The sequence below is a fragment of the Aptenodytes patagonicus genome, chromosome 8 (assembly GCF_965638725.1).
Source record: "Aptenodytes patagonicus chromosome 8, bAptPat1.pri.cur, whole genome shotgun sequence".
Taxonomy (NCBI): Eukaryota; Metazoa; Chordata; class Aves; order Sphenisciformes; family Spheniscidae; genus Aptenodytes; species Aptenodytes patagonicus.
The window spans coordinates 19,251,771-19,271,485 of record NC_134956.1 but is presented as its reverse complement, the minus strand read 5'-3'; the positions used below and the strand labels follow the sequence as shown (position 1 = coordinate 19,271,485).

Below are 19,715 nucleotides of genomic sequence, written 5' to 3'. Positions count from 1 at the left end.
AGCTAGGGCAGCTCCATATTGCAATACATTCTTGCATCTTATTTCATATTTTTATCAAGCCGTGCACGTTTACGGGCCAGACGTAAGCCAGCCGGTTGTATCAAAGTCAATGAAGCAATGCTGATCTAAGGCAGCTGAAGATCTGATCCTAAATGCCTTCAGGACCGAAGGGAAAAAAAACCCACCTAAATGCTGCAGAAAATCTGAGGTCAGTGTAGGGGCTTCAATATTAAGCTTTGAAATCTCTTACAGGCTTGTGAGTTACAGAAGAGGGGTTGGGGGGGAAAAAAAACCCTTACAGGAAATTACTGGTGATGCTTTATAGCTGGTTAACTGCAGCTCAGGTAGGGATTTTGAGATGAAATTCTCTTAAGTGCAAGGCTGGTTCTCTGGACTCCTACACCTGCAAAGCAGCGCTGTCGCCTGAATCACTGGTTAAAAGTAGGACGGCAGGATTTTGGGCCCCCCTGCATGCCGCAGGCTTTGTGGAGGCTGGGTTGGTGTGGCAAAGGGACAGCATTTCCGAACTGACCGCATGCATCTTGTAAGCGAGTGGGAATATTGCTCTCTTGCTTTTTGTTATCCATATGATCTTCAGTGCTCTGACTGCTTGAGCCACTGTGGTGTGCCCGTTTCAGGAATAAATGATCCAGTTTTTACAATCCATGTTCTAATGATGCACCGCAGCCCAATTTCTTGCTTTTAAAACAGCAGGTTTAAGCTTTTTGCCGGCCATTTATTTAGTGAAAATGGTTCCCTTTTCTCTCTCATCACTGGATGCATCAGTGTAGTTTTTTTTCTTCCTGTAAAATATCTTCTGGAGCTTACTCACCTGCCAGTCAAGTTTAATTTCACGTGGTTACCCTGCAAGGAGCTTATGGAAATAACATGCACAGTTCTGTGCAGCTGGGACCGAATCCCCAGTGTCACACTTGGGTGTTTTCCAGGCAGAGCCCCTGCGGGCGCTCAGTAACACCTGTGCCTGAGCAAAAGGGTTTATCTTGAGAGGAAGGGAAGAGGGTTGCTACTTCCAAAAGATTTCTTGTGGCTCGTGGAGTTTGGGGTATTAAAGATGTGAAGCCTCGCTGGATGGAGGGGTGGTTTTAAAGCTTACAGCAATGTGTATTTACATGGATGCAGGACCCTGAGCAGCCACCCTGTCCCTGGGCAGGTCACAGTTACCCATCGCTGCAATGCGGTTGTGCCAGAAGTGTGTGCACGTGGGTTGCTGAAGCCCAAATCATGGCACATCCCAAATGAAAGCAGCTGGGATGCATGCACAGACCTCTGAGCATTTCGATGGTTCCCAATTTTGTCTCAATTATGTGCAGGTTATGTATAATCCTCTCTTCTTTGGCCACAGAGTTGTTAGGGTTTGGGGGTTTTTTGGCTTTCCCTAGTAGCGAAGACTCCAGACCTTCTTAAAACAAAAAAAGGCTTAAAAATAGAAGTCAGTGACGGTTACAGCCAGCTATGCCAAGCAATGTCTCTGTAATTTTCCTGGTTCTGGGAGGTGAAATCTGGTCTGGAAGGAGTGCAACACATTCGGGTTTGCTTCTGACCCAAACCCTTCATGATTTCCCATTCCTAAGTTATGCTTCAGGAGATACGTTATTCTGTCAGCTTTTCTTTGGCTTAAGTTTTTTTGAGGTTTCCTGTTTACACCCTGTCTAATCACTTTTTTCTTTTTCTTATTTTTTTCCGAACTGGATGACACACATGGATGTCTAAAAATATTGCATGTAACCACCAGCTTCGAATAGGGAGGATGTTTCTGCTGAAAAGAAATAGCATAAATATCCTGCATATGTTTTTTTCCCCCAAATAAACATTCAGGCTCAGGATATCGCAGGGAATTGGTTTAAGTAGTCAAGAAGTAGGTTTTTTTTCTCTCTGCCTTGTTTTTTTTCTTAAAGGACCTATGTTTTGGAAAATCTGCCTTGATGATTTTAGGTGGCGAATTTGTCTTAATTTTTGTGTCACAAGCAAGATGGAGGAAAAAATGTTTGGGTTTTTTTCCAGCTACATGAAACCTTTCTGAACGCGTTAACCTGCTATATAGAATCACAGTCTCGCCCTATGCTTTAATTTCCACGCATGGAGCTTCTGAGAATTGTGTGTTTCTTCTCCTTCATTATCTGCCTTTTTTTACTGAAGATCTGGGTAAATCAGGTTCTTGCTGAAAGCCCGCTGCCAGTACCTGCCTGTAAGTTAGGAGGGCTGCAATATTTTGATATTACTGCATTTCTGCATCGGACAGTGTTTGTCGTCTTTTCATTCCTCTCCATTTTTGAGTTTTTTATTGCTTACTTGTGTGCAGAGCGTACGAGTGACTTTGGGAAACAATAAGAATCCAGCATCCCAGTATCTCAGTACGGTTTTGCCAAAAATGGGGCTGTGTTACGTCGCTCCGCTAATTTCCTATTGGGAATGAGATGAGATACAGGGATACTTCATGAATTTTATGCTGCTACTTCTTTTACTGGATAATAGCTTAAATATTAGCAGGCTTTTAAAAATAACTGCTAAAAAGACCAACTTGGGGGCATGTTGCAAAAATACAACAATTGTTCATTTGTACAGACAATGCAAAATCAATGAGAATAAGCTGAAAACATAGATGTGTGTGTATATATATCTCAAGACTGCTCACGCCACCTCTTAACTGAGCCAGACAGCTGTGCTCATCTCGTGATGGATTGGTCCAACTACATAGAAAATCAATTATATTGTTTAGATTAGCAAGTCGAACTGAATTAAAGATGGAAATGTATCCTCTGAGGAGCCCAGCGCCCTGAGAGCTGGGGAGGCAAGCACAGGTCCTTTCCCAGAGCCCGAGCAAACAGGCCAGCGAGCGGATGTGCTGCGGGGAAATAAATCATGCCGGTGTCATTGGGGGAGTTAAAAACGAGTCCTTTGCTGCTTTGGCTCCAAGAGCTCAGGGTCTCTCGTCGCTGAGCTGGAGGCACTCTTCCACGGCCAAAATCCTTTATATATTCTGTGATACTGTGGTGGTGAAGTCCTCTTTTTGAAGCTCACCAGCTCTTCTTCAGGCAAGAGGAGAGGACCACGCCATCGATACCTGTGACCGTGCTGGAGCGTGTGGCATTGCTGCGCCGCAGTTACGTCGCACCTCTGCATCACTGCGCTGGGACAATACGGGGCCGGTGGAAGGTGGTTGGTACTCCAAAGCTTGTGAGGTGGTCTTGCGGCTGCAATAGCCTCTGAAGCTTTCGGTTCTGCCCCCTGTACAAACAAGGCTTGCAAAATGTGAGTACTGTCTTGTATATAGGAGCCCTGCCTGCACGGGGGCAGCTCCATGTGAGGAGAGAGTTGTCTCCTGGAGATGACCTCTCTGGTGGGCGACATTCCTGATGCAGGATGGGCTTGTGTTGCTCTGTGATAGTAATTGGGAGTGATTTGCCTCTGATTGTGTTTGTAAATATGGAGTAAGCCAAGTGAAGTGCTCTCTGCCCCATCAGGAATGGGGTGGGGATACTTGGAGTGAGCTCTTGCACAGCTGCAGAAACCAGGGTGCTGGTTGCTGAAGCCTTGGGGCTGCAAGAGGAGGATAAGGGCTGGTGCTTGGACTGTCCTAGTTCAATCCCTAAACAAAGTGGTGTTGAGCCAGCAAATGCAAAGCTGGTAGTCACCCTGGCAGATTTGCGTTCCTTGACTGGGCTGTGGTGCCATGCAGTGAGTATCTAATGTTGTGCCTCTCAGCCCAGATGGAGAAGGCATCTTAGCAGGGATGTAGCCCTCAGGTGTGCGTGCATGGGCTGGGGGGGCAGAGAGGTGCAAGCAGCAAATGGAAAGGGCTCCAGAGCCCCCCTCTTCCTTGAGCTACAGCCAGCAGCAGACATTTCATGGCCCTGGACACTGCTGTCACGTCCCACCATGCGACAGAGCGTTCCTGGGGTGACACGGGCCCGTGGCCACACAGAGTTCTGGGGATACAGGCGGGAGCTGACAGGTTTGTCGCAGTAATGGCATTTCACGGCGCTTTATTGCTGACCACCCTGGCATCTTCTGCAACTTCTTGATTGAGCTTTCTAGTACTCTGGGAAGCAGCTGTATGATTTCTTCTGAGATGAGATTCCTGGAGATTCAGGTACTAAACGCTATCTGTATCTATATCTGTAAATCAGACTTTTAAGCTGTCCTTATGTTTTGTCATCAATACAACTGGGGAGACATATCTTGCCTTATCTTCAGGGGTGTCATGAGGTTTAATTACTTTGCTTTTAAGGTGCTTTGCAATTACCTTGGATAGCTGAATAGAGGCACAGATTATGGTTGTTATGTTTTAATCTTCCCGGCAACCTTCCTTTCTCAGCACAAGGCTTTGTGGATGTGTTTGCTATAACAGAAACCTTTTTTACTTAACAATAGACAACCGAGGCAATTAAAACAGTCAGAAGTGATTAATGTGATTTCACTGGGTGAAAGCTAAAGCAGCTAGCAATTAAATAATGGCAACCCTTGTGCTATCTCAGAGCAACAGATGGGGAATGATTTAAAAACACTATTGGATCAGACACTTCGCAACAGGGGCAGATTGGTAACAGTATGTCAGAGCCAGAAATATGCACCACCTTGAAGGGTGTGCTGATGAAATGATTAATTGATGGTAATGTGACTTATTTATGAGTGCGTGATGGCAGACCTTCAGCTCTCAGGAACAAATGGACCCGTGATCAGATCGTAATGGATTTAAGGGCTCCAGGCAGCGTGTTCGGTGAATGGATAAATTGCAGGGAGCACGCTGGAAGCTGGAATCGGGATGCTGCAGCTTTGCTTCCAGAACCTGAAGGATAAAGCTCTGGAAGTGGTACCCTGCTGGGAGCATGGGCCTGGGGCTAGTGCAGCTCTGGGCTGATGCCTCCTCGGGGTGCAGTACCGTGGGGTGAGGCCATGGTTTGCACAGGGGGCATCGCTGCCGGCTCTGTGATGGTGCAGTCTCTGCTCTGCACCCCTGCACGCACAAGGCACTCTTCATCTGGCACTTCTCTACAAATTCATGTTCACAGCAGTAGAAGAAACAAAAAGGAAGGGGTTTCTTCCAGCTAGGCTTGCTCTGCAAATGGTCCTTTTACCAGTATTGCTGTTTTGACGAGCGATGTGATGATACGTGTTTAGTGCTCTAAGTTGCCAGCGCTGGTGCCACAGGTGCTGTAGCCCCGTTTTCCTGGACACTAGACAGAGTTGTGCCCGCAGATGCTCATCTCTGACCTGTTTGTAGAGCTCCTCAGGAGGGGGCTTCCTCCTGGGTTTTGGTCAAAATGAGCTCAATTAGTTGAAACAATAAAGCTTTGTTAATTTGGCTTCTTACGGCTGACCGGTGACAGAAGAGGCTGTGTCTTGGCAGCTCTTGCTGTGTGAACAGCTGCGTGTTGAAATGGGGGCAGCGCTGGGGGGAGGCGGGAGGTCTCTTTTCAGTTATACTGCAATAGGGTATAAATTGTATTTATTTTTAAGCCTTTATAACATTTGGATGTGCGGCAGCGCAGGGCGGGGAAGTGATGTGGGGATGCTGGTTGCAGTAGAGCTCAGCCCTGTCCTTGTCCCCGTCCCCGCAGAGCCAAAGGGATGTGAAAGAAGAAACCGCTGTGTGTTGCTGTTTAATCCCTCCAGGACCCCCTATCTAAGCAAACCACCCTCGGCCTCTGCTCAGAGCTCAGAATTTATAGTCTGCGAGAAGCTTGTGCTGTCAGGAAAATGAGTTACTCTGAGGCTGGGAGAGTAAATATAAAAGCCAGGTTTCCTTCATCAACTCCTGCCCAGAGAGCGCTGCAAAGCCAGTCCTCACCCAAGCCAGCGAGAGGCCTAGAATTAGAACAGATTCTAAATAATGTAAAAGCTTTCGTGGAAATGTATTAGATTTCAAAGGGCAGATATTAAAAGGGCCTAATGCGCAGCTATTTCTGAATTGCTGTCCTCTTAGAGAGAAAGACACATTGTTTGCAAGAGATAAATGTGACATGAAATAAGTGGTCCAGATAAAATGTCAGAGGTTGCAAAGCTCATCCTGTTCTTAATCGTTCACTTCAAGCACCTGTCTTGGTGTGTGCAACCACCTATATAAGAATCCCATGGAGGCAATGACTTCTAATGCTTGTGAAAAGTTATCCAAGGAAGAGCAATTAATGTGCCCGTAGAGACGCCATCTAAACTAGAGACCAGGTCCTCTGTCAAGGGACCGAATTTAGGCTGACCTGTCCGCAGGGACGGTTGGATAGACGGGGGTTTCATGGGTCGCTGGTCATCACTGCTCCTCACCGGAGCAAAAGGCCATTGCTGCTGCTTGTGGCTATGGTACTAGCCAGGCTGGTTCAGCCTCAGATTAAACTCTTGCAATGTTTATGTTGTTTTTACCTGATCCCGAGTGCTGTTAAGCACCTTTAATTTCAGCTTGAAGTTGATGGGAGCTGAGAGTGCTGAGGCAGCTCTCCAGACCGAGTCCTTGGAGAAGGATGTGCAGCTCTGGTACAGAGTTGATTCTCTTATCAGTGCAGATTAAATGCTTGCTACGTGCCGTCCTTGCCCCTGAGCCGCACGTGGGCCTGTGCAAGCCAGGAAAGCTGCAGGTCCTGCCCTTCCTTACGGTGCTGTGTTGCTGTCTTTGCAGATGACAGAGGGCCGGCACTGCCAGGTGCATCTCCTTGATGACAGGAACTTGGAGCTGCTGGTTCAGGTACAGACCCCTCTCTTGTGGGCACTGGTAGCATGGTACTAATTTCCCTGCTTATTTTCTTTAGCAGTGCTATTGGGGGCTGATGCATGAGTGATGTTTGAAGAAAAGTTCTGTCTCTTACTATAGAAATTCAGAGAAGTGGAATAAATGGGCATGCTTTCAGGCACGCACGCCCCTCCTCGGACTTGAATTAACAGGAGGGTTTCCCTTGGACGTTGGTGCGCAGTGGGCAAAATATCTGCCACTAGTTCTGCATCTGCTCTTACCAAAATTCATAGTGTATTAAGCGCACTCCTCACGGTGGTGTTTCTTTGTAATTTAGAAGGGAAGAAAAGTCTGTATTTTTGGGGATGTGTTTTATTCCCGTAACAGAACCCAAAGCACGAGATCCTCCAGTACACAATATTTTCTTAATTGAAAATCCCTCCTGCTGTAAGTGCAGGAAAGCCTGAGCTGCTGCCTTTCTCCCCCGGAAAGAGGAAAGCAGCAGTCGGTCCGTGCACTTCAGCTTGGCCTTGTGGGTTAAGTACATAACTGCCTCTCCATGCTCCGCATGTCCCACGGCTCCACGGAGACACCGTATCAGACTGCCCTGAATCTGATGAAGCCACTTCTGTATTGAGTTGTACAACAGGGTTTTAACTTGGCCATGTGTACTTAAATGTCAGTATTTGCAGAGAAAATTTTTATTATATATGAAAAGCCTGGACTGAAATGAATTAAATTATTTTTATTCTTTCAATAGCCCAAACTTTTGTCTCGGGAGTTACTGGATCTGGTGGCCTCACACTTCAACCTGAAAGAAAAGGAGTATTTTGGGATAACGTTTATAGATGATACGTAAGTATGTTCATTTACTTTAAACAGCTGTATGATTATTGCAATATAAAACCTATCCCCAGCACCGTGGCAACTCAGCGTGATGGAAAAAATGACTTTTTCTTTTGAAGAAGAAAGATTTTCCTACCTCGTGCTTGTGCTGCTTGGCTGAGGAAAGGGGAAGGCACAAAACAGAAAATATTTGGAAAATATCTTCTGGGCACAAACCAGAGAATAGTTGTAAAATACCTTCCTGACGCTTTCACTTTTCATGTTTGTCTCACAAGGTAAAAAAATTGATTCAGCAATAATTTCCCCCATGAACACCCTTAGCTTTCCTATCCTGCTCTTTTAGTAACAACAAAAAAGGTTTTGCATTTATTTTCAAAATGAATTGCTCCTATTGCTTTGCACTTTAATCTGAAATGTTATTGAGGTTTTTTTTAAACCCAAACTTGCCTAGCAGCAGTGAAACATGAGGTTAGTCCTTCCCATAAACAACTTTCCTCTAGCTTCCCTACTACTCTTAGGTATCCAAGCTATTCTGCAGACGACCAAAAAGAGCTGCAAAAGCAGAACGTGCTCGAAATGCAGAACCCTCCCTTCCCGACAGCTGGACTATTGCAAGTGTGCAGCGGTGTTGGGTGCAGTTTGTCATCGCTGCTGATGTGAGTGGGGCAGCTCAGGCAGCCGCTGCCCATCACCCTGCCACCTTCTGCCGGTGGCTGCTGCCGGGCTGGGTGAGATGCTACGGCCAGGCTCCGGAGCGCTGCGGGAGATCTGCTTCCGTGGCGTTAACCCGGAGTCAGTTGGGTTAATTGAAATCTCAGCTGGTGTTTAGAGTTATCTGTCAGCATTGCACTGAAATGCTTCCCCATGTCTGCTGGGTGCAGGACTGAAACCCGCAGGCAGGATTCTGCTCCCCAGAGCCAGCATCTCCAGAAGAGTTACCTTCAGCTCCCCAAAAAAGCTGGAGCAGAGCTGCTTAGGGCAGTGGGAAAATGGAGTTGTGCACTAATACAGCCCCTAAATAAACCCCTTCTTGTCTAATGGGGATAATATTAGTCCCTGCTGCTCTCCGTTGCTGCTTTTTACGGTGCCCTGGATGGAAGCCTTCACCTACAAATCACGTCGGAGCCGTGTTTGGGGCCACCGTGCCAAGGCAGTTCCCATCTGCAGGTGCAGGACTGGCCCTGGGGAAAGGGCTGGTGGTTACGGAGCCGGTAGGAGCCGCTTGCTCTCGGGCCCTGACCGCAACAGTGTGTTATTTTTACCAACCACTCTCATCTTGGGCTCTCCCTAGAGTATATTTGCCACATCCTTATCCTTTCAAATATTAGAAAATACTTTCAGCTCTTCTGTAAATCCCTTGAGGATGCTGTTTGCACTTGGCTTATTTTTTTTCCCCCAGAAGAGCTGCCATGAAATCATAGAATCATAGAATGGTTTGGGTCGGAAGGGCCCTTAAAGATCATCTAGTTCCAACCCCCCTGCCATGGGCAGGGACACCTTCCACTAGACCAGGTTGCTCAAAGCCCCATCCAACCTGGCCTTGAACACTTCCAGGGATGGAGCATCCACAACTTCTCTGGGCAACCTGTGCCAGTGCCTCACCACCCTCATAGGGAAGAATTTCTTCCTTATATCTAATCTAAATCTACCCACTTCCAGTTTAAAGCCATTACCCCTTGTCCTCTCACTGCATGCCCTTGTAAAAAGCCCTTCTCCAGCTTTCTTGTAGGCTCCCTTCAGGTACTGGAAGGCTGCTATAGGGTCTCCCCGGAGCCTTCTCTTCTCCAGGCTGAACAACCCCAACTCTCTCAGCCTGTCTTCACAGGAGAGGTGCTCCAGCCCTCTGATCATCTTTGTGGCCCTCCTCTGGACCTGCTCCAACAGGTCCATGTCCTTCTTATGTTGGGGGCCCCAGAGCTGAACGCGGTACTCCAGGTGGGGTCTCAGGAGAGCAGAGTAGAGGGGGAGAATCCCCTCCCTCGACCTGCTGGCCACGCTGCTTTTGATGCAGCCCAGGATACGGTTGGCTTTCTGGGCTGTAAGCGCACATTGCTGGGTCATGCTGAGCTTCTCATCAGCCAGCACCCCCAAGTCCTTCTCCTTAGGGAGAGAGAATGCTCTCAATCCATTCTCTGCCCAGCCTGTATTTGTGCTTGGGATTGCTCTGACCCATGTGCAGGACCTTGCACTTGGCCTGTTGAACTTCATGAGGTTCACATGGGCCCACCTCTCAGGACTGTCAGGGTCCCCCTGGATGGCATCCCTTCCCTCCTGCGTGTCGACAGCAGCACACAGCTTGGTGTCATCAGCAAACTTGCTGAGGGTGCACTCGATCCCACTGTCCGTGTCGCTGACAAAGATGTTGAACAGCACTGGTCCCAGTACTGACCCCTGAGGAAAGCCACTCGTCACTGGTCTCCGCTTGGACATTGAGCCGTTGACCGCAACTCTTTGAGTGCGACCATCCAGCCAATTCCTTATCCACCGAGTGGTCCATCTATCAGATCCATACATCTCCAATTTAGAGACAAGGATGTTGTGTGGGATGGTGTCAAATGCTTTGCACAAGTCCAGGTAGATGACATCAGTTGCTCTTCCCTTATCCACCAACGCTGTAATCCTGTCATAGAAGGCCACCAAATTTGTCAGGCATGATTTGCCTTAGTGAAGCCATGTTGGCTGTCACCAGTCACCTCCTTATTTTCCATGTGCCTTAGCATAGTTTCCAGGAGGATCTGCTCCATGATCTTGCCAGGCACAGGGGTGAGACTGACTGGCCTGTAGTTCCCCGGGTCTTCCTCTTTTCCCTTTTTAAAAATGGAGGTTGTTTCCCCTTTTCCAGTCAGTCAGAACTTCACTGGACTGCCACAACTTCTCAAATATGGTGGGTAGTTCCCTCAGGACCCATGGATGCATCTCATCAGGTCCCACGGACTTGTGCACCTTCAGGTGCCTTAAATGGTCTCAAACCTGATCTTCTCCTACGGTGGGCGGTTCTTCATTCTCCCAGTGCCTGTGTTTGCCTTCTGCGGCTTGGGCAGTCTAGCTTTGAGCACTTGCCCCTGAAGACTGAGGCAAAAAAGTCATTGAGTACCTCCGCCTTCTCCATATCCCAGGTAACCAGGTCTCCCGTTTTGTTCCAGAGAGGGCCCACATTTTCCCTAGTCTTCCTTTTATCACCAACATACCTATAGAAGCTTTTCATGTTGCCCTTGATGTGCCTGGCCAGATTCAATGCTATCAGGGCTTTAGCTTTCCTAACCTGATCCCTGGCTGCTTGGACAATTTCTCTGTATTCCTCCCAGGCTCCCTGTCCTTGCTTCCACCCTCTGTAGGCTTCCCTTCTGTGTTGGAGTTTGTCCAGGAGCTCCTTGTTCCTCCATGCAGGCCTCCTGGTGGTTTTGCCTGACTTCCTCTTTGTTGGGATGCATCGCTTCTGAGCTTGGAGGAGGTGATCCTCGAATATTAACCAGCTTTCTTGGGCTCCTCTTCCCTCCAGGGCTTTGTCCCATGGCACTCTGCCAAGCAGATCCCTGAAGAGGCCAAGGTCTGCTCTCCTGAAGTCCAGGGTAGTGAGCTTGCTGTGCACCCTCCTCGCTGCCCTAAGGATCTTGAACTCCACCATTTCATGGTCTCTGCAGCCCAGGCTGCCCTTGAGCTTCACATTCCCCGTGAGCCCCTGCTTGTTGATGAGAACAAGGTCCAGCATAGCACCTCTCCTCGTTGGCTCCTCTACCACTTGGAGAAGGAAGTTATCATCAACGCATTCCAGGAACCTCCCAGATTGCTTATGCCCTGCCGTGTTGTCCCTCCAACAGATGTCGGGGTGGTTGAAGTCCCCCATGAGGACCAGGGCTTGTGAGCGTGAGGCTGCTCCTATCTGTCTCTAGAGGGCCTCATCCGCTCGGTCTTCCTGGTCGGGTGGCCTGTAGCAGACCCCCACTGTAATGTCCCTGCCCTCCCTTTAGTCCTGACCCATAAACTCTTGGTCGGCTCCTCATGCATCCCCAGGCAGAGCTCCGTGCACTCCAGCTGGTCATTGACATAGAGGGCAACACCCCCTCCTCATCTCCCCTGCCTGTCCTTCCTAAAGAGCTTGTGTCCTTCCATTCCAACACTCCAGTCATAGGAGCCATCCCACTGCATCTCTCCATGATGCCAGTAAGATCATAGCCCTGCAAGTGTGTGCTCGTCTCCAACTCCTCTTGTTTATTCCCCATGCTACGTGCGTTTGCATAGAGGCATTTAAGTTGGGCCCCTGATGAAGCTGACTTACTGTCTGGAGTGGCTGGAGTTCCTTTGTGCTGCTCCTTGGGTGCTCTCCTGCTGACCTGTGATCTTTCTCCAGGCTCTGGGCATCTATTGCTGGCCCTGGCATCAACCTGGTAGGAGTGGGATGGACTGAGGCTCCCCTCCCCTGGTATCTCTAGTTTAAAGCCCTCTTCACCAGCTTGGCGAGCCTATGACCGAAGATGCTCTTCCCCTTCTCTGACAGATGGACCTCGTCAGCCCCCAGTAGACCAGGTTTCTCAAAGCGAGTCCCATGGTCTAAGTAGCCGAACCCCTGGCTGGAGGTGGTTCTGGAGGTTTTTGATTGCTTCCTTATGGTAAGCTTTAAAGTGCTGCCAGGGGAATACCTAAAAGCTCTTGGCTTCCTCAGAAACACCAGTGGGACTCCAGAGGTTACCTTGCGTGTACAGTGCTGGGCTGGGTGCTTGGAGGGAGCGTGTGGCCTCTGGAGGGCACCCATGCCCCAGCCTTTCGGGGCAGCCACAGGCTTCTGCGCTCCCCCTCGGCCCCAGGGTCCTCAGGGAGGTTATTGGGGGTTTGGGGGCATTTTTGTTCTCTTTCTGGCTTCCTTCCAATTTCAATCAGGGTGGCCACTGCAGAGAGAACTGTGTTTTATACAGCTGCCTCATTAAATGAGTGTGGCTGCGGTAAACCTCTCTGCTCCGAAATGGGGTTTTGTCATGCTGGGACTGGGGATGGCGCAGAACAGAAGTAGCGCGGGATATGGCAGCAGGGCTGTGCAGTCCCCATGCGGCAGAAGAGATCAGACCCACTTCTGCTGTAGGCAAATGTCCAGCCTCTGCTACAGATCAGATCCCCCCCTGTAGACATGGCAAGTCAATGGAAGCGTCCCCATCTATAGCAAAGGAGGGTATTTCAATAATATTTAGTTTTTCTGGGTGCCATGCTATGATTTTTGTGCTGCAGCTGAAAATACAACTGCAAAGAGCATTCTCTAATGTCCAAAAGAGAATTACATCAAAATCTGAAAGATAAAAAAAAAAGGAAAGAATTGGAGGAAATATTTGCCTGCCTCAGAGCTGAATCTTGCACTTTTTAAAGTAACACTTGGAGTAAACACGAGCACTGAGAAGACCCTGTTTTTGTATTTCCCGTCCCAGTTTTTAACTGCCTCCCCAACCTGTTTCCACAGAGGTCAGAGCGTCTGGCTGCAGCTGGATCACCGAGTCCTGGACCATGACTTGCCCAAGAAACCGGGCCCAGCAACTTTGTACTTTGCCGTTAGGTGAGTAATTGTTTCCACAAAGAAAAGATTACCACTTGGGTTTATTTATCACCAGGGGTGTTTGTTTAAAAGAACTGATTATGGATTTGATAAAGGAAATAAATGTCAAAGCGATATATTATTTTTAGAAGGAGATTAGGTCCTGGATAAGTGCTGCTCTTTTGTATTTAACTACAAAATAAAGTAGGTTGGAACTTGCTACTTTTTAAACTGTTACTAGGATATTGTTCCTAGGGGTTTTTTTTTGTTTAAAACCCCGTATTTTAAATATCTTCCTTGCCTGATTTGTCTTTAATAGTGCTAAATTTTAATACGGTTTGTTTAAACAATGGTCCTTACTTTTTCTCCTCTTATGTTTACTTAAGGGTTGTCTGTACTTGAAAGGGATTGCTGATAGCTTCTTTGCTCACACAGCTTAAGCCAGTCCCCAGGAGAGAATAAAATCCCTGGCAAAGTGATGATTTTGGCCAGTGTAATTGCATTACTTTAGAGCTTTTGCTGGCAAAGCTCTGCTGGTTAAGGGCCTGAAAAAAGCTATGTCCTACGAGACAGAGCTGTGCTGGCAGAAAAGGCCCAAGCATCGTATTCTTAATATTTGTTGGCATTTTTGTTTTCCTTACAGTCTATGAGGAAAATGAGAGCAGACTGACCTCATTTGGGTTTTGTATCTCAGTAAATTTATGCCTTGTGTGCTTAATTATTTGAAGCACTTCCAAGGCAGAGCCTCTTGTGTAGTTGGGTCTGTTGGTACCGTCGCCTCGCCATGTCCTCTGCGCCCTGGTCATTGAGGGAACGGTTTAAACAAGCAGCACTTTGTTTTTGCTGAATATGTGCTTATTTGTGATGGAGTTCAGAGCTTCTCTTCCCTTCCCCACTTTTAACAGAAAGAAAAAAAAATCCATTTTAAAAGGGATGATGGGCTCTTCAATGTAGTCACTGTGTTCGAGGATCTGGGAGGCTAAAATCTATGACTGTCCAAGAAAACTGTGAAGGCAATCGTATGACTTGAGCATTTCTTTGGTTGGGATTAATGCTGTTGGCTCGTGATGTTCATTTTGGCCCTCTCTGTTGCAAGATGGTCCTCTACAGGACAGGGTGTGCAGAGACCTGGGCAAGAGTTAATGTGTGAGGAGTGGGCTTGGAAAGATCAACTTCTAGAAGCTAATTTTAAGCCTGACTACTCCAGGGTTGTGAGATCCAAAACAAGCAACTAGGAGCGAAGGAGGTGGGCAGTGAGTGAGAAGCAGAGCAGGAGGAGGAGGATACAGAAATAATTAGCAATATAGAAACTGTCTGATCTGTAGAAAATAAATACTGCAGCAGAAAAGCCCCTTCAAAACGTGCAGCTCTCTACTTTGTTACAACTTTTTGGATAAGTGACTGCAGGCCTTTGCACCGTGGCAAATGCCTTGGGTGGTTAGTTCAGACACTTATCTCGTGTGAACACATTTGCCTTGTCATAGCCTATTCCTTAGTTAAACTCCCATGAGAGCAGCCGAAACACACAGTTGCAGCTGCGTACGCCTGTGGCTTGAATGGAAAAGCGTAGTTGGGCGTGGGGCAAGTGCCATGGAGGGGATGGGCAGAGAGCCCCAGCGCTTGGCTCTCGTTCCCCTGGGCTGGATGGTCTCCAGCCGTGCATGACGTGACAGCGGTGGATGCTGCTGCAGGGCCAGGGTGTCCCTTGGGCTGGGCAAGCCCTCCTGCGCGGGCCATGCCTTCTGAGTCTTTGAAATAGGTTCAACCATGAACAGAATAAATACTGCTTCAGTGTCACTTTTGTTTGAGACGCAACTATAATGCGGCAGGGCACCGAGCTGCTGCTCTCATAACAAGTGGCAAATGTGCAACAGCATCAGTTCTCGGTGTCTTCCAGCACTGCCCTGGACAGTTTCCAGTAGCAATACTGGAAATGGGGGGGATCCCCAGATACCTGGTTATGATCCTCCTTTTGTTCATAACTCCTCAGCCCTTTTGCTGTTCAGTAATGAAACACATGATAATCCTTTCAGATTTTAATTTTCTTCAGCTGGCATAAACTCAATCCAGTCACATAAGTTTTCATATGGTACACACAGCTGGTGAAGGGCTCTATAATGCAGATGTAGGACTTATAAAAGCGTCATTCGAGTTTCAAGGATGCTGACAGCATCGGAAATAAAAGCAGAACATACACTTTATGGTGTTCCCAAACAGGCCTGTCATCCCCTGAACATCCTTATCTCTGTGGTCCAGTGTTCCCCATCTGTGCTGTGGTGATAAGAGTGTACAGCTTGTACCACGGAAGAAATAAAGCACGCAGACTTGGCTGGGGTAGGGGACAACGCCTCCCCGGTGCCCTCTTCCTAAATCCATATATCCCATGGTCTCCTGCTCTGTACCAGCAGCGACTAGGAGCTACCTCTCTTCAGAGCCAGGGGTACTATCCTGCTTGTGGGGATAAGTCAGCCATGTCTGATTCTTAGTTGAAAGAAAATGCAAGTGCAAATGAGGTTGTTAGTTGAGGAAGAGCACCTTTTTGGTGCAGCGGAGGGAGGAAGGCTTTAGCAGGCTGAGGAAGATCCATGCTGTGAAGGGCTGGTCTGGCAGCAGGTTGGGAAAGGACGAAGAGCGAGGCTCCTGCCCTCTGATGCTGCATTTCTGGAGAGAAACACTAAAGTGTATTTAAAGGGAAGTTTAGCAAAGCTGTTGAAAAAATTATATCGGGTGCGATCAAGAAAAGGTGGAAATACCTGTGGCTCCTACAGTTCTCAGTGAAAGGTGAGTCATGGAAATGTAAAATAGCCTTTCAAATGTCTGGGGCAGGCTGCTGGGCTTGGGTCTGCCCCTTGGACAGGCTGCATGCCTGTAAAATGGGTAAATTATCTCCTTATCCTGCAGAGGCGTTCTGAGGAGTGCTTTAAAATTAATTTGATGGAACATGCTGTAGGAATGTGAAATATTAAAACAATTACTATTTAATGTATTGCTTGTCTCAAGTCACAGCATAAATACTGCATACGTTCCGAACAAGTGCAGCAGGTGCTAGCTTTACTGCTTCCTACCATGCGCTCCGTGTTGCTGCTGTGGACTTCTTCCAACACCTTGTAAATCATCTACACCAAGAGATCAGTGGCCGGAGCTTGAGGCTGTGAGGAGCCTTAGGAGCACCATGGGGCTGCGGGAGGGATTGCCCTGGTTCTGATAAACATAGAGGGCTGCGTGCCCTGTGTTGGCCATACAACCCTCCCGCTATCAAAGGCAAGACATTGAGAAGCCCTGGTGTGGTCTGCACTGCTGGGGCAGTGATGGTGGTGGCCCAAGTCTTTGCTTGGCTGGATAAAAGTGTACCTTCTGTCTAGCATTGGGTGGGAGAGTCTGGACCCAACGCGTTTGTCCTCCGTAAGGAGCTGAAGCACAGGTATCCTGCTTTCAGATCCAGCTAAAGGAGGATTGACAGGACTGCATTCACACAAATTTGTCTCTCTTTAAACTGACTTGGCAGTTCCGTACTCCTCAAATTATAGATGTTTTCTCCGCACCATTTAATGCATCTCAGCGCTGTTTGGTTTGATGCCCTGAGTGAGTCAGAAGTGCACAGACAGGTTGTGTGTGATTTTGCAGAGTGCCAGTGGCATACGTGATGTTTGGTGTAGCTCTATAACGAACTGGGACCCATCTACTAACCTTGGCTGGGCCAGAGTAATGGGATTGCTTTTGTTGGTGTGTGCCTCTGAGGCACCCATGACCCTGGGAAGAGGAAGCCAGGGACGGGATGGGGAGGAAGGCAGCGAGTGCTGGGCAGAGTGGTGCCTGTAAGGCTGAGCCAGTTGCGGCCCTTCCATGTAAACCCCTGGTTTTGGGGCTCCCATTGTCATTAGGGTGGATGTGCCCAATGGGATGGAGCTGACCCCAAAGCATTCCTTGTGTGTTGGTTTTGGTGGTGTGTGGTTTGTTTTTTTTTTTTTTGCTTGGAGCAAAGTCAATGGCTCTCAGCCTGTGGCTGCTCTCTCCTCCTGGAGGAAAGATGGTCCTGCAGGACTGCCATCCCCTCTCCTCCACAGCACAGGGCCGGCTCCCCAGCCTGCAACATGCTGTTTAGAGTTACCTCTTCCACTTCCGTGGTTTTTATCTGCATAGGAGGGATGGGATTTGCTGCTTTAACGTTCGACGGGGTTTTCAAATGAGATGAAAATGCATCAGATATCTACCATCTATTGAACAAGGAGTTTGTCGTTTCCTGTGTGCTGTCAGCCTGTGATTTTTCTGCTTGTTCCCTCCTAATAGGCAGGAAATTAAGTGCAGCAGCTCATGGTTCCTCTGTCCCATTGTATTTCTAGAGAACAAAACATTGAGGAAATAAAATGATTTGGGAGGAAGATGAAACCTATTCAAGAAAGTAACTGTTGCGGGTTTTTTATTTTCAGGTTCTACATTGAAAGCATTTCCTTTCTCAAGGACAAAACTACGGTCGAGTTGTTCTTTCTGAATGCCAAGTCCTGTGTGCACCAGGTAAGCCCCAGCGTTCCTTTGGAGCTCCTTGTTGTGCATCTCCCTTTTATTGCTCCTCAGCCACCTACGTGGTCCTGCAAACTCGCTAGGAGCTGCGTCTAATTTCTAGATCTTATTGAAGTATTAAAATCTCAGCATGCTTTTTCTCCTCCTTCACTTAAATGCTGATGCTCGAAGGAAATGGATGAGGAGAATGATGGTTTCCTTGTCCTGTTTACACAGCCCTGCTGTGTGCTCACTGCACTAGAATAAATCTTAAATACTCAAAAGCTTTTAAGTTGTTTGAAATCTGGGTTGTAACTTCGCAGGTAGGCTCTGTCTCAGGGGTGTATCCTTCTATACACTGCATAGTAAATGCTCAAGGCAAGCACCTCTTCACTGATCTCAAGTCAAACTTGTCTCAAGAGCAAAAGCCCTGTGAGGAAGGTCCTACACTGTGAACTTGGTTCCTAGTTCCCTGATTTCCTGCCTTAATTCAGTGAAGTAGTAAAGTAATAAACCCTATAAAGTAGTAATCAAAACTAGTTATTAAAATACTTTTTACATTTACTCTCTGGTTAAGAAGCTTCCACTGTTTTCTTAAAATGTTTGAATTGGTAGAACATATTTTTAAAAGTTACTTCATGATATGGTAGCCAAAATCTTAAAAAAAAAATAAGGTTGATCTGCTGCAGGTTCATCTTGGTCTGAACAAAGGGCGGTGTGGCAACCACCTCTGGCATGCCCCTAATAACCAGTGGTGCAATAGCAGCTGCAGTTCAATGAACTTTACTCTAGCAATGCCTGATGTTTCTGGGATTGCCCAGTTAATGTCAAACTCGGGCATCTGGCTTTTTTTTTTTTCCACTCGTGGTTCAATCAGTCTAAAAGGGTCATTGGGTTCTTATAACCTTTTCTTGGAAAACAATCCTGTATCATTAGCTGGTGGTGGAGCTCGATGTAGCTGGCTGAAGTTTTCACCTTCAATGTGGTTCATATTTTAGGGGATTCTTATTCAATATCCAGTATTTGTTATTTTATGGTGGGATCAGAAACCTGACGTGAAAGTGGTTAATGGCAAAGTTGTGACTGTGCTGTGTACAGGAATTGCTTTCTGGAAGAGTGGAGGAAATAGGGGCCTTTTTACAAAATGCTGACATTTTAAAGATGTTTGAAGAACTTGGGGCCTCACTGGTTAAGATTAATAAAAAGCAAATCTCCATTTTGGCATATCTGCCATTTTAAATGAAGGGTCTTGGCAACTTGTAGTCATCCTTACAGGGAAAACTGGAGCGCTTTCTGTTTAAAGTGCAAATAATTTTGGAATTGGAAAATGGGTCTGGTTTTAGGATGGAATGTGAAAAATGCCACTGCTATTGAAACAAATGCTGTCAACGTCAAAACATTTGGTGTAAGTATATGTGTTTATGTTTATGCATAAAGCATAAGAGAAAGCAAAGGGAGAGAGAAGCATAAAAAACCTTCCCTCGCTGATCATAGACACGCATGTCATCAAACCAATAAGGAGTCACTTCTGGCCTGGATAAATATTATTATTCAAGCAGCATAACTTCATATTACTGAAATGAAGTGCTGATAGCATGTGAAGCGCTGATGATGCACGGAGTGCTGCAATAAGCAAGACTGTGCATCATCCAGTTGAGTTCAGGGCTTCGGGAGCTGGGAGAGGTTTGAATGAAGGCTGGTTCATGTTTTCCCCCCGCGGCTTGCGAGGTGTGTGCTCTAATTGGTAGCAGCCCAAAGTGCCGGCTTCCCTGTTCCTGCAAGCAAAACTGCCAGAAGCAGAGAGGGTTTTCCATCACGTCCAGTTTCTGTGGGCAGCAGAGGGACGAGGAGCATCGCTTCCTCCTGAGAGAAGGATCTCTGTGGGCAGCGCCAAGCGATTTGGCACGTAACGAAAGCTGAGAGCCCCAGCTCTGCCTGCAGCACTTTCTGTGCTGGGCGGCTTCGCAGCCTGGCTTCAGTAGAAGCCTGCAGCTACTTCAGCAGAAGCCAGTTTATTTACTTTCAGGATACATTTGGTCCAGTGGCTTTTAACCTTCAAATTAGGTTTTTTAAATATTTTATCCTACTTGGTAAACTTATGGTCAGTCTCTAGGTTTCAAATAGCGCATGAAGTGCACGTGGGACCAATTCTCATATTTAAGCCCAGGGGACGTGGAC

The 19,715-nt window shown here is 47.4% G+C and overlaps 1 protein-coding gene across 2 annotated transcripts in view; it reads left to right on the top strand.

Moving 5' to 3' along the window:
* Positions 1-19,715, top strand: part of FRMD4B (FERM domain containing 4B) — a 142,049-nt gene that overhangs the window by 67,547 nt on the left and 54,787 nt on the right. For both annotated transcript variants that reach the window (XM_076346642.1, XM_076346640.1), the window contains exons 2-5: positions 6,629-6,694; positions 7,440-7,534; positions 12,969-13,061; positions 17,468-17,552. In XM_076346642.1, coding sequence (XP_076202757.1) covers positions 6,629-6,694; positions 7,440-7,534; positions 12,969-13,061; positions 17,468-17,552 — 339 coding nt within the window. The remainder of the gene's footprint in view (positions 1-6,628; positions 6,695-7,439; positions 7,535-12,968; positions 13,062-17,467; positions 17,553-19,715) is intronic.